General features: G+C 45.3%; 1 protein-coding gene across 3 annotated transcripts in view; it reads right to left on the bottom strand.

Annotated features, from left to right (window-relative positions):
• LOC127421944 (uncharacterized) overlaps positions 1 to 13,066 on the bottom strand; it is a 63,345-nt gene that overhangs the window by 41,958 nt on the left and 8,321 nt on the right. For all 3 annotated transcript variants that reach the window (XM_051665183.1, XM_051665185.1, XM_051665184.1), the window contains exons 4-9: positions 12,974 to 13,048; positions 11,329 to 11,364; positions 11,188 to 11,231; positions 10,250 to 10,302; positions 3,831 to 4,048; positions 2,875 to 3,125 (exon numbers count right to left, since the gene is read on the bottom strand). In XM_051665183.1, the coding sequence (XP_051521143.1) occupies positions 2,875 to 3,125; positions 3,831 to 4,048; positions 10,250 to 10,302; positions 11,188 to 11,231; positions 11,329 to 11,364; positions 12,974 to 13,048 (677 nt within the window). The remainder of the gene's footprint in view (positions 1 to 2,874; positions 3,126 to 3,830; positions 4,049 to 10,249; positions 10,303 to 11,187; positions 11,232 to 11,328; positions 11,365 to 12,973; positions 13,049 to 13,066) is intronic.

The following is a 13,066-nucleotide window of genomic DNA, read 5'->3' as shown; positions in this document are numbered from 1 at the left end:
ATTGTGTGTATTACTAGCATATTTATGTTTTTTAGACTTTTCCCTTGATTAAATGTTTGCTGAAGAATTCTGCATGAATAATATAAAATGTAGTCTTTACTGATTTATGTGCATACTGTAATGCTTGTATGGACTATAAATATTTGACATATGTACTGGTATTTTGATATAAAGTATTTGATTGGAAATCTGCTTTTACTGTTTGATTGTTGTCCTCTCTTCATATATCTTTTGATGTGTATGCATATATTATGTTTATACATGTTTGGATTTTGCTTAATATGTGTGAATGCTAGTATACCGTATACAAAAGCACAATGTATGTCTATGACATTTTTGAACATTTGTGTTTTTGGTTATGTTCAATCAGAAGAGTTACGGTAAACGGTCCAGTCTGACCTATAAATGGAATCAGGTGTGCTGCTGTTATTTGGACGCTGATGATCATGTAATTCGAAAATATTTCGTTTCTGTACTGAGCACTTTTTGGCCTCTTAATACAATCCTTGGATTACATCATTTGGCGCTTTTTGTCTACATTTAAAAAAGTGCAAAATGACAAACACGTTATTTTTGTTAACATGATAAAATAGTGACTACATTCAAAAGGACATTTGTCAAAAGACAATAATTGTTTTAATTTTATTTAATAAAAAAATAAAAAAAAACTGTAAAAATGAAGACTCTGTGATTCTGATGTTTTGTGCTATTAGTTGGTTTGTCTCACTCTAAAACATTTCATTCTGTTTGCTAAATTACAGAAGTCCGAATGATATAAAAATATCAAAATGAACTTCAAGTTGAAGTGCACTAACTGTCAATCACTCACTGAGCAATATTTATTTTTGAGTTGGTACTGCCGTGTTCTAGTATTGGCAGTACGTTAATAAAGGTCAAAGAGCTGTATTTTTGGACTGATTGAGAGTGACAGTGACTCTGTGACAGTGTGAATTACACCGCACTGAAACTCTTCTGTGGTTGTTTCGGGCAACAGGAAATCATTTCACGTGTTGAGCTGGGACAAACAACATACTTACTGTTGTGCTCTCTCATACAGATGGCTGAATGCTTATTCATGACATTTAGCAATAAAGTTCAAAAACATTTGCTTTATTATTCTACACTTCTAAACTGTGTCACATTGGTGAACACCTAATCAATAGAATCTGCCATTGAGTCATTTCTCATGAAGCTCGCTTCTCTAAATGATTGGTCGTAATCTTAAATGTGCAGGACTTTACAACAAACAGCCAATAATTGAAGCAGCAATTGACCGTTGTCAAGCACAGAGTGTTCAGATGCTCGGAGATACACATGAAGATATTTGCAATCTGACGTAACATTTATTTCAGCTTTCATATTTGAATATTTTGACTACTTTGTTTTGAGCTTAGTTAATTATTTTTGTTTAGAAAATTTTTGCGAGTCATCTTTCCTACTTCTCGTATCCCTCTGTGATCATTACAAGTAAACTAATAAAATAATTTCAACTCACATCAATGTTTCATGTCCATTTATTCATTTATTTGATGGGTAGTCTTGTAATAAGCGTGATAATGACCAGTCAGACAGTCACTTTCACAAAATAAACCCCTTCAGGGTGATACAAGAGAGTCCTCCGCTCCACGTCAGGGTTTATTTTATGATAACAACCAGCTCCCTGTGCATTATGTAAAGAATTCATGGAAAATTGAAGTTTATCAATAATCACTAACTAGCTAACCCCTACCGTCACTGAGCGATAGCTTAAGTCTAAATCTGCAACCCTGTGACCCTTTCTGGAGCATAAATGAATAGCTTTTTTTTTCTTCTTTTTTTACTTTATACATTTTATTATTCTGGATTTAGGTATTATAATTACAAGAAAATGACAAATTCACACAAATCAGGGTTTTAAACTGCATTCAGTCTCAAATTGTGAAAAATGGCAAACTTCATATCTAAAAAATGTTAAATCAAGCTTGACCTTGAGGTTGACAAGTTAAGCACTTCCTTTCACTGAACATTTGTTGATAAAGAGCAAAAACCCGACTTCAATGAGTTTTATTCGAGTCTTATTTTGTACATATTTGTGAAGTTCCTGATCCTGTAAAAAGTGACAGGATAATTCTTAGAGGGATTTTAAAGCTTATGTACAGTAGCTACAGCTATCCAACAGATGATGAAATGCACACTAATAATGACATCAACACACACGAGTAATAATTCACCCACAGATCTGACAGACAAACTAAAACTGGTATGATGTCATCACTCCTACTTTCTGCCACTGCAGTGACATCAATGTCATACTACAAAAACATGGTACAGAGTACTGTTCATCTAAAACTACAACAGTTATTCATGAATTATCAAAAAAGTATGTAATGTTGTATTTGAAATTTAGAATTCAAGTGGAATTAATGGCAAGTATAGTTTTAAAGAAATTGAATGAGTAAAAGAAATAAAATCGGTGTAAATTACTCAAACATGTGGGCAACATATGGGCAATTTCCAAAAAGATTTTATGATACTAATAATCAAATGCTTAAAATACGATATATTCATATTTATATATTTACATGTATTCATTTCCCAGAATTTTAAAGTCTTAAAAATGTATGATATATTTTGTTACTAAACTTGTGTTGGATTAATGAAATTCCTCTGTGTAACTGTGTTGAATCTCATTGAATTGTAACTTCCTGTCATTCCAATTCAAATGTGTGGCATTGCCAATTCAAATTCACAAACATGAATTGAAGGAAAGGGAGTTTTGCCCGACTGTGATCACCTGATTCAGTCATGTAATAAAGCTCAGTCAGATCTGGTATATTTATACTGAACTGGCATTAAATGGTGAAGTGTGACACATAATTTGAAGCGTTTGCTCACCTTGACCTCAGAGCAGTTGTTTCCTGCCAGGTAAACTTTAAAAGAGAAAGTTTTCTCCTGGCCGACCTCTTTAAACACCAGAACGACCCCATGATGCTCTGCTGCTTTAGACGTCTGGACGATGGGACCCACGGGAGAAAGAGACGACACCTTCCATTTGACGTGACTGGCCGAGTGATCGGCCGATGGTTCGATCAGACCGCGACTGTTCTTCACATGCAGCACGCTGAACGTCACCTCATTGGCTTTATCTGCTCCGAGCGAACGTCAGGAACACAGCATGACAGAGAGAGCAATGTTAAATGGCCAAAGAAATACTATTCTGAACCTTTCAATCAGATAGTTCACCCAAAAATTAAACTCAAATTTACTCACCCTCATGTCCTTTCAAACCTATATGCCGTTATATTTTTCCATGGGACACAAAAGAAAAATTTCTCAAGACTGTTCACGCAGCTCTTATAAAACCAGAGTTCATAGTGACTCAGAATCTACAAAATGGACAAAAATGTAGAAAACTATCATAAAAGCAGACATTTGTGCGCAAAACTCCAAGTCTTCAGATTGAAAATTAAGTCATTATTCACTTAAAATCTTGCAATGCCGTTTTCTTTCAAACTTAGCACAAAGCGTCAAAGCGGCATTTTGGAATCGGACCCGGATGTCAGTGAGATTTGAGAACTTGTGTAGAGGAAGATTTTCAGTGACTAAATTCAACGTAAATTTGGCTCTGCTCTACACACAAAGCTTTCATATGACTTCAGAAGACTTGGAATATGACGCAGAAGTCATAACTACTTTTTAAAATACTATTTTTCTTGACAGTCGTGGTCACTATGAACTTCAGAAGTTCTCCTTTTGTGTTCACAGAGAAAAACAGCAGGATACGGGTTTGGAACAACACGAGGGTGATCGAACTCCTCCTATTTTGTCTAAACAGGGTGAAATCTCTGTACCTGCCAGACACAACGAGTGCGGGAACTGGACAGATCTGAGAATTGATGGATCACAATCTACGTCAAAAATGGGCCCAGCAAACTTCCATGAGTCACTCAAGTAGGTGCTGTACTTGCTCCAGGAGAGAACGCGGTACATGATCTTCACCCGCTGAGAGACTTCAAACACCAGTCCAGTGTGTGAACACTCATACACACCCTCACCATCCAACTGCAGCCTACAACACATAAAACAAACACTGTTTCAGTAGTGTACAGATAGTGCTGTAAGGGATAGTTCACTCAAAAATCAACATGCGGTCATGAATGAACATACCATGTCAGAATTAGTGAAGTGTAAGTTTCTGACAAATAAAAACATCTGGGTGTTCCCTATCTGTCACTCACTCGTCGTTGTGTCGATGTAGTGACACTAGGGGTCACTCTTGGAAGCCCGAGACACCTCTGATCTTTGATAAAAGGCCAATGAAAATTGGCGAGTGGTATTTGCATGCCACTCCCCCGGACATACAGATATAAAAGGAGCTGGTATGCAACCACTCATTTAGATTTTCTCTTCAGAGCCGAATGGTCATGCTCATTGAGCTGAATACTACTGTTCATTCACCTCTGCTGGATCTGACGGCGCATTTCAGCGGCTTCTCCCTCCTCTGCACTGTTGCACTGCAGAGAATGCCCCTGGGCACTTCGGCAGAAATAGAGTATATTTCTCTAAAAGAGCGGCACACACAGAACATCTTTTTAAAGACGTGTCTTTCTAAAGATGCTTTTCCGATTGTGTGTTATTCCTGGTTGCGCTCGTTATCTCTCACTTTCTGATGGTCACGATCACTGTCTTTCGTGTCTGGGCACTACTCACGCGGAGACAGCGTTCATGGACGGTCATGTTCTCATTGCGAGGACATGTCCTCGGCAATGTTGCGGTCGCGGCTCGCCTTCGTAAGAAAGCAAGCCACCCCAGAGGCTCCCCACCTCGGTCCTTTTACCCACGGGTATAAGGCCAGCGTAGCTAGCACTAGGGGCGATTTGGGGACCCCAACGGGACCGCCTCCGCCGGGTATCCCCCCGTGGACCTCCCATTCCCCAGCACGCTCGTCTGCCCTGATCGAGCTTCCGGATGAGTCCGCCGGCTCGTCTCACGGTGAGTTCGACCTCTCATTCGGAGTCCGCGAAAGTGATGAGCTCTCGAGCGCAGCATCGGAGAGCGGGCTCGTCCAGTCGGAAGCCTCAGCTGGGCTCCTCCCTTCAGGGATGATTGCCCAGTCACAGGCTGACGCGGAGATCCTGGACAGCCGCGAGCGTCGGCTAGAGTGGAACCCTCTGCTCTTCCCTGAACGCTCGCGGCTCAGTGATTGGTTCCTGGGCTCGCGGCGCCGCTCAAAGCCGCACCCTGCCCCCGTTCCTTTCTTTTCGGAAGTGCATGAAGAGCTGACAAGGTCGCTGGAGGCACTTTTTACTGCCCGGTCCCGATCTTTTCAGCTTCCCCGCCCTCACTACCCTCGATGGTGGAGCAGCCAAGGGCTATTCGGCAATCCCCCGGTGGATAAATGCACTCGCGGTGCACCTATGCCCGCAGAGCGCCACCACCTGGCGTGGGTGCCCAAAGCCCTCGTCCAAGGCCTATAGGTTTACGTCATCTCTGACGGCCAAGGCCTACGGTGCCGCTGGACAAGCCGCCTCCGCCTTGCACACCATGGCTCTCCTGCAGGTCCGCCAAGGCGCTAAAGAAACTGTACGAGGGTAGTTCCGCCCCGGGACTGATGCAGGAACTGCGCTAGGCGACCGACCTCGCTCTCCGAGCGACAGAGGTCACGGCGCGATCTCTCGGGCGGACGATGGCCACACTAGTGGTCCAGGACAAGACACGGTTCCTTGCTGCCCCCATTTCCCAGGCGGGCCTATTCAGCTACACCGTCGAGGACTTTGCCCAGCAGTTCTCGATGATGGAGCAGTAGACGGATGCTAGCCGGCATATCCTGCCCCAGCGCGGCTCAAGATCCCGCACCCCATCTACTCATCACCAAGGGAGTCCCCCTGCGGTGACTGCACCGGCTCCGCCGCAGCCCGCCCCTTTGGCCAGGCGCCGGAGTGGAGCCCACAGCAGGAAGCAGACGCCACCCATATCGTGGCCGCCCAGAACCCGTGAAAGGCTTCAAAGCACCCTTGAGACGGGCGACCCAGGGACAACGAAACCCGCTGCTCTGGAGCTGGTAAGCAGATCTCTCCATCTTTTTGTTACCTTTTGCATTTAATTGCGCTGCATGCCCAAGTGGCTGCAGTACTCAAGAGCTCAGCAAGAGCAGTTTCCTTGTTCCCTGGGTCACGTATCTGGTGTGCACGGCCGTCATCACGACCACCGTCCACCACTCTATTTGGCAGGTTTTGCGCTCCAACGGCGGTCTCCCGCCCCTGAGTGCCCAGCTGTGGCACAAATCCACCCCCGATGTGACCGTCTCCATGGGTCACGAGGACAGGCCTCTTCCTCCCCCATCTCAGGCAGTTCCGGGGGTGGTCACAAGGAGCCAGGTAAGTGCTTCAATGTCCTTAGACACAGCACAGCCACGATGTGGTGTGGCACCTTGAGCTCCGCCCCGCCGCGAGGCCCCACCTGCCGGTACGTCCGATGACATTGTCCCTTTGGTCCCCCTTGAGCGGAACTTGGACGCATGGCTTGTGCTTTCCAATCCGTCGCGAGGGCTGGTCCGGACCGTCTGACTCGGCTACGCGATTCACTTTGCCGGGCGTCCGCCCAGGTTCAGCGGTGTCCAATTCACCTTGGTGAAGGACGAAAATGCTGCTACCTTGCGCGGAGATCGCTATTCTGCTACGGTAGGGCGCGATAGAACCTGTCCCTCCAGCCGAGATGAAGAAGGGGTCTTTCAGCCCCTACTTCATCGTACCGAAAAAAGGCGGTGGGTTGCGGCCAATCTTGGACCTGTGAGTACTGAACTAGGCTTTACACAGACTCCCATTCAAGATACTGATGCAAAAATGCATTCTGGCGAGCGTCCGGCATCAAGATTGGTTCGCGGTGGTAGACCTGAAGGATGCGTACTTCCACGTCTCGATCCTTCCTCGACACAGACCCTTCCTGCTGTTTGCGTCCGAGAGTCAGGCGTATCACTACAAAGTCCTCCCATTCGGCCTGTCCCTGTCTTCTCGCGTCTTTACGAAGGTCGCAGAGGCTGCCCTTGCCCCGTTAAGGGAGGTAGGCATTCGCACTCTCAACTAATCCTAGCTCATTCTCGAGACATCTTGTGCGCACACAGGGACCTGGTGCTCTCACACCTCAGCCAACTAGGGCTTCGGGTCAGCTGGGAAAAGAGCAAGCTCCTCCCGGTTCAGAGAATCTCTTTTCTCGGTTTGGAGTTGGACTCGGTCTCCTTGACGGCACACCTTACAAACGAGTGCGCCCAGTCAGTGCTGGCCTGTTTGAAGGCGTTCAAACAGAAAACAGCGGTTCCATGAAACTTTTTCAGAGGCTCCTGGGGCATATGGCATCCTCGGCGGTGGCCACCCCGCTCGGGTTGATGCATATGAGGCCGCTTCAGCACTGGCTCCAGACTCGAGTCCCGAGATGGGCATGGCAACACGGGACATGTCGCATGGTCATCACAGCGGTCTGTCACTGTCTTTTCAGCCCTTGGACCGACCTCTCGTTTCTACGGGCAGGCGTTCCTCTAGAACTGGTCTCCAGGTGCGTCGTGGTCACGACAGACACCTCCAAAATGGGCTGGGGCGCTGTTTGCAATGGACACGCAGCCGCCGGCCTCTGGACGTGTCCGTGACTGCATTGGCACATCAACTGCCTCGAGTTGTTGACAATTCTGCTCGTCCTGCAGAGGTTTTGGCCATTGATCCAGGGCAAGCATGTGTTAGTTCAGACAGACAGCATGACAACAGTAGCATATGTCAACCGCCAAAGCAGTCTGCGCTCTCGCTGTATGTCACAACTCGCCCGCAGTCTCCTCCTCTGGAGTCAGCAGCACTTCAAGTCACTGCAAGCCACTCACATCCCGGGCAACCTCAACACTACAGAGGACGCGCGGTCACGACAGGTTACCCTCAGGGGAGAGTGGAGACTCCACCCTCAGGTGGTCCAGCTGATTTGGAGTCGATTCGGTCGAGCACAGGTGGACCTGTTCGCCTCCCAAGAATCCTCCCCACTGCCCGCTCTAATACGCCCTGACCGAGACCCCCTCGGCATAAACATGCTGGCACACAGCTGACCCCCTGGCATGCGTAAATATGCGTTTTTCCCCAGTGAGCCTACTTGCACAGACCCTGTGCAAGGTCAGGGAGGACAAGGAGCAGGTCATCCTGGTAGCACCCTACTGGCCTGCCCAGGCGTGGTTCTCAGACCTCATGCTCCTCGCGACAGCCCCCCCGGCGAATTTCCCCGAGGAAGGATCTTCTTTCTCAGGGATGGGGCACCATCTGGCACCCGCGCCCAGACCTCTGGAATCTCCATGACTGGCCCCTGGATGCGACGTGGTAGACACGATCACTCAGCCTAGGGCCCCCTCTACGAGGTGCCTGTATGCCTTTAAGTGGCGTCTGTTCGCTAAGTGGTGTCTTCCCGATGGGAAGAACCCCCAGAGATGCGCAGTCGGATCAGTGCTTTCCTTCATGCAGGAGAGGTTGGAAGGGAGGCTGTCCCCTTCCAACTATTTGGATCGCACGCAGAGCTTTAGAATCTCTGAGCAGCTCTTTGTCTGCTTTGGTGCACAGCGGAAAGGAAGCACTGTCTCCAAGCAGAGGATCGCCCACTGGCTCATTGACGCCATAACTATGGCATATGTCGCCTAGGACATGCCGCCCCCGGTAGGGCTACAAGCCCATTCTACCAGGGGTCTAGCGGCTCCCTGGGCCCTGGCCAGGGGTGCCTCTCTCACAGACATTTGCAAAGCAGCGGGCTGGGCAACACCCAACACCTGTGCAAGGTTCTACAACCTCCGGGTGGAGCCGGTTTCGTCCCAGGTAGTGGCACGCAACACAAGCAGATAAGCCCGGGATAGCTGGCCGGGTGTATCGCTTGCACATAGCGCCTTCCACCTTTGGAGATAAAGACATGCACCATTAATTCCCAGTAGTGTTCACAAACTTTGTTCCCTGGTTGACTTCCTCCGAGCCCTGTGGCAGTCGAGTTTTCGGAGACTCGCTGCCTGCCCAGTACACGTGCGAACTAAGAGTCCTGTCCTGGGGTAGGTGCTCCAAATGTGGCGGTTCCCTGTAAGGCTAACCCCATGCGATATATATCTTCCGCTAATTTGTTTCCCTGTTGGCAAACTGCGTCTTCCTTGGGCAGAGCCCCTCTGCCCCAGTCTCCATGTTTGTAGTAACTCCTCCCCCATTGGGACATATTTTTACACTTAAATATCCCCCCCTCTCTTTGGGTGAGGTGTGGTCTCCGCGGTGTCTTCCCCTTGGGAGGGACACCCCCCAACTAGACCTGGTGGCCCAGCCAGATAATCCCCCTTCTTTTTTAGGGAATGCAAAAAGAGGCCACGACTGGGTTAAGTCGACTTGTCCCCAAAAAGGGCCGTTCAACACTCATAAAGATGTTGGGGGAGGTTATGTGTCAACCTGGTGTGCTGGCTATGAGGCACACAGTAGTCTGCCCACCACACACCGCCAGTTCATGTAACACAGTTCAGCCAATTGTGGCGTTTCATATAGGGACCCCTAGTGTCACTACATCGACACAACGTCGAGTGAGTGACAGATAGGGAACGTCATGTTTATTTGTGTAACCTCCGTTCCCTGATGGAGGGAACGAGACGTTGTGTCCCTCCTGCCACAACACTGAACTACCCGCTGAAATGGCCGGACCTTATATCGGCTCCTCAGCATAAAACCTGAATGAGTGGTTGCATACCAGCTCCTTTTATACCCGTATGTCCGGGGGAGTGGCATGCAAATACCACTCGCCAATTTTCACTGGCCTTTTATCAAAGACCAGAGGTGTCTCGGGCTCCCAAGAGTGACCCCTAGTGTCACTACATCGACACAACGTCTCGTTCCCTCCATCAGGGAATGGAGGTTACACAAGTAACCATGATGTTTTACCATTTCAGCGACAGCATTCAGTCAACACTGCTAATAATACCAGTTTTCTTGATTTGTTTGAAAAGATCAAAAGGTTTAATAAAACCTGAATGCTGCTCTGTGAGTCCTGGCTTTCTCGTGATATTATTCATGGGGGTTTTGTTACAATACCCGTTTGACATTTCTAATACTGACAGCTGGATTCTTCTAAACCTGTTGGTCGTTACATTAAATATTGTCCAAGTTTAGAGCACTGCGGTGGTCATTTAGAAACAGCGAGTCATTCAGCGAGAGGACAGAAGGGTTGTGTGAGTCACATATGACTGATAGTGGTACTACAGTAACAGTACAGTGAGTGGAGAAAAACTTACTGCAGGCGTTCTCGGGACATTTTCCTGGGGGTGACCAGCTCATATTTGGGATTCTGTGAGGGAGAAGAACACATTCATGTATGCATTCATTTCATCATCTGTACTATACTATACTGTAAAATACTGTACTTTACCATGCTATGCTTTATTACACTATACTGTATAATATTATGCTATACAGCGCTATACTACACCGTATTACACTGTACTGCATTATACTGTACTATAATGCTATAAATATATGCTGTATAAGAATATACTGTACTGTGCTACACTATACTATGCTGTAAATTACTGTAATATGCATTGCTATAGCGCACTATACTACATTTTAATGTGCTGTACCATATTGTACTGTGCTGTACTAATTTTACTGTACTATACCAAACTATACTATTTGCTATGCTGTACTATACTACACTGTACTATGCTGTAATGAACTACACTGTACTATAAATGTATGCTGTATAAGTTCATACTGTACTACACTACTATTCTGTAGATTACTATACTGTAATATGCATTGCTATACTGCACTACACTACACTATAATGTGCTATAACACACTGTACTGCACCAATCTGTACTGTACTATGCCTTAATATACTGTGCTGTATTGTGCTATACTATACCATACAATGCTGTACTATATTATACTTTAAATATATACTGTATAAGTACATACTTTACTGTGCTGCATTATTCTATACTATGCTATATAATGCGTTACCACACTGTACTGTGCTATCCTAACCTGTAGTATACTGTACTGTATTTTACTATACCACATCCTTGGAGGGGAAGAAAAAATATATTTTAAGTATTGTAATTTTTCAAAATTGATGTTACAACAGATGTTAATGAGGGACAAAAGAGGCAGCTATTTAGTAGAATAATCCTGATATACAGTATGTTTCTCGTATATGGCAGAGACCGACCTTAAGAGCTGAACACTTCTCACAGCATGACTTCAGCTGCTCATCTGAGGAGAAAATCATGATTTATAGTGAGTGTGTAGAACATCTGTTCTCACATAAACATCTGCACACACACACACACACACACAAGAGAAACATTACCACTGTGATGCTCTGCACTGGGTTGTGTTCCTGAGTCTGAAAACAGAAAACATTTCCCTCATGATAACTGAGCAGTTACAGAACAACACACACGAAATACAACAATATAACTCCAAATTAATTCATTTATATCGACGCTTTATTCTTGAATTTTTACGAATAAACTTTGGGAACATTTTATTGTGGTAAAATGTCTTGCTGTCCATTACTGTGATTGTGAGCAAACAATCATTTTGGCTCTTCTCAGATCTCCTCCTGTATTCTATACACTTGATAAACCCTGCTGCTCTGTAACAGTCTTAAGTCCTATTCTGACGGCAGTTGTTTCTCAGGGTGACGTCTGTAAAAGTTCATTTGCATGAACTCCTCTGTGATAACACTCATATGTTCGGATGACAATTAAATCACGGGGGACGAGCGAGAGTTGCACTTGTTATATGGAAAATTCATCAATCCACAAACTGCGTTCACTGTATTTGCGTTTAAATATGTTTGGAATTACGCTAAAGTAAAAAAATTGTTTTTTTAATCGTGAGGGAACTGCACTGCGGACGTTTATGGTGCACATTTTCACATACGGAGCAAGCCAATATTCTTGCGAAGAGCAGTTAAACTAATCAAGAACCTGTAGGGACAAGACTGTTCATCAATGCTGCCAGTTAAATCTGTCAGTGGGGGTACGCATGTTTCGTTTCCTGCATCACCTCAGTTGCGCCGCTTGCGTGCCCTCTCTCCTAATCGCACATGCAGATATAGAAGACCACATATCACTGACAGTAAAGATAGTTCAACTGAAATTTGAGGTGCTATGGTTAAAATGATTTTCTTATGTTTTACCTATAAAAATTATAGACATCATTTGGAATTATCCATCAGTGTTTAAAAAGTGGAGGTGGAAATTAAACCTTTTAAATAAGGTAAACATTGACCCCGCAACTTTCCTGGGACTACTCGACCCATATAAACGAGTAGTCATGCAAGCCCGATGTATAAATGCATTAATAAACATTTCCACAGTAAAATGTGATATATTACAATTACAATGCTGCCATAATAATGGACCTCTTGTTTTTCTTTCCCTTTTACTTGAGAGCTCCCACTCACTGTGGTGGAGCGGCGACATCATTTTATTCATGTGAATTATTTCAAACGTTTCGGTTACACAATCCACCATTGTTCACAACTGTCCATGACCGCCAGAGCTGTTACCACACAGCGCAAAGCAGTGGTCAAAAAGCATTTCCAAAATGGCTTTTGGAGTATATACACAGAGATGTGGATTCGGACGGTAATTAAATTATCACATGACCTTGGTGTTTGTCAAAAAACAGCAGGTAATCTGGCTGGGAATTTTCTGGCTGGAGGTGGAAGAAAAATACTGACATTTCAGATTCGAACGGCAATAAAATCACTGACTGCCCCCTGTAAATGCTGGAATTACATACGTCCCCATGTAAAATAATTGCTGTCTGAATAGAGCTTTAGTAACACAGTTTCAATCTGCATGGGTATAAGTCATATTAGTACACAGTGAAACCGCAGACACTAGTTACATGTACGGTCATCACTAATGTTATTTTAGCAGATAAGTTCAAGAAGTTTCTTATTCATCCAAAAGATTCATAAAGTGTGAGCACATCCTAACCTGAAACGTTTTGGTCTTCCTCTTCATTGGCCTCCTCTTCCTCTGAGCTCTCCTCTGTTGATGTGCCTGTACTATCTGAAATAAACATGTACA

Source organism: Myxocyprinus asiaticus, chromosome 31, assembly GCF_019703515.2.
Source record: "Myxocyprinus asiaticus isolate MX2 ecotype Aquarium Trade chromosome 31, UBuf_Myxa_2, whole genome shotgun sequence".
NCBI classification, from domain to species: Eukaryota; Metazoa; Chordata; class Actinopteri; order Cypriniformes; family Catostomidae; genus Myxocyprinus; species Myxocyprinus asiaticus.
The sequence above is the reverse complement of the archived record's forward strand: the minus strand, read 5'-3'. Positions and strand labels throughout refer to the sequence as shown.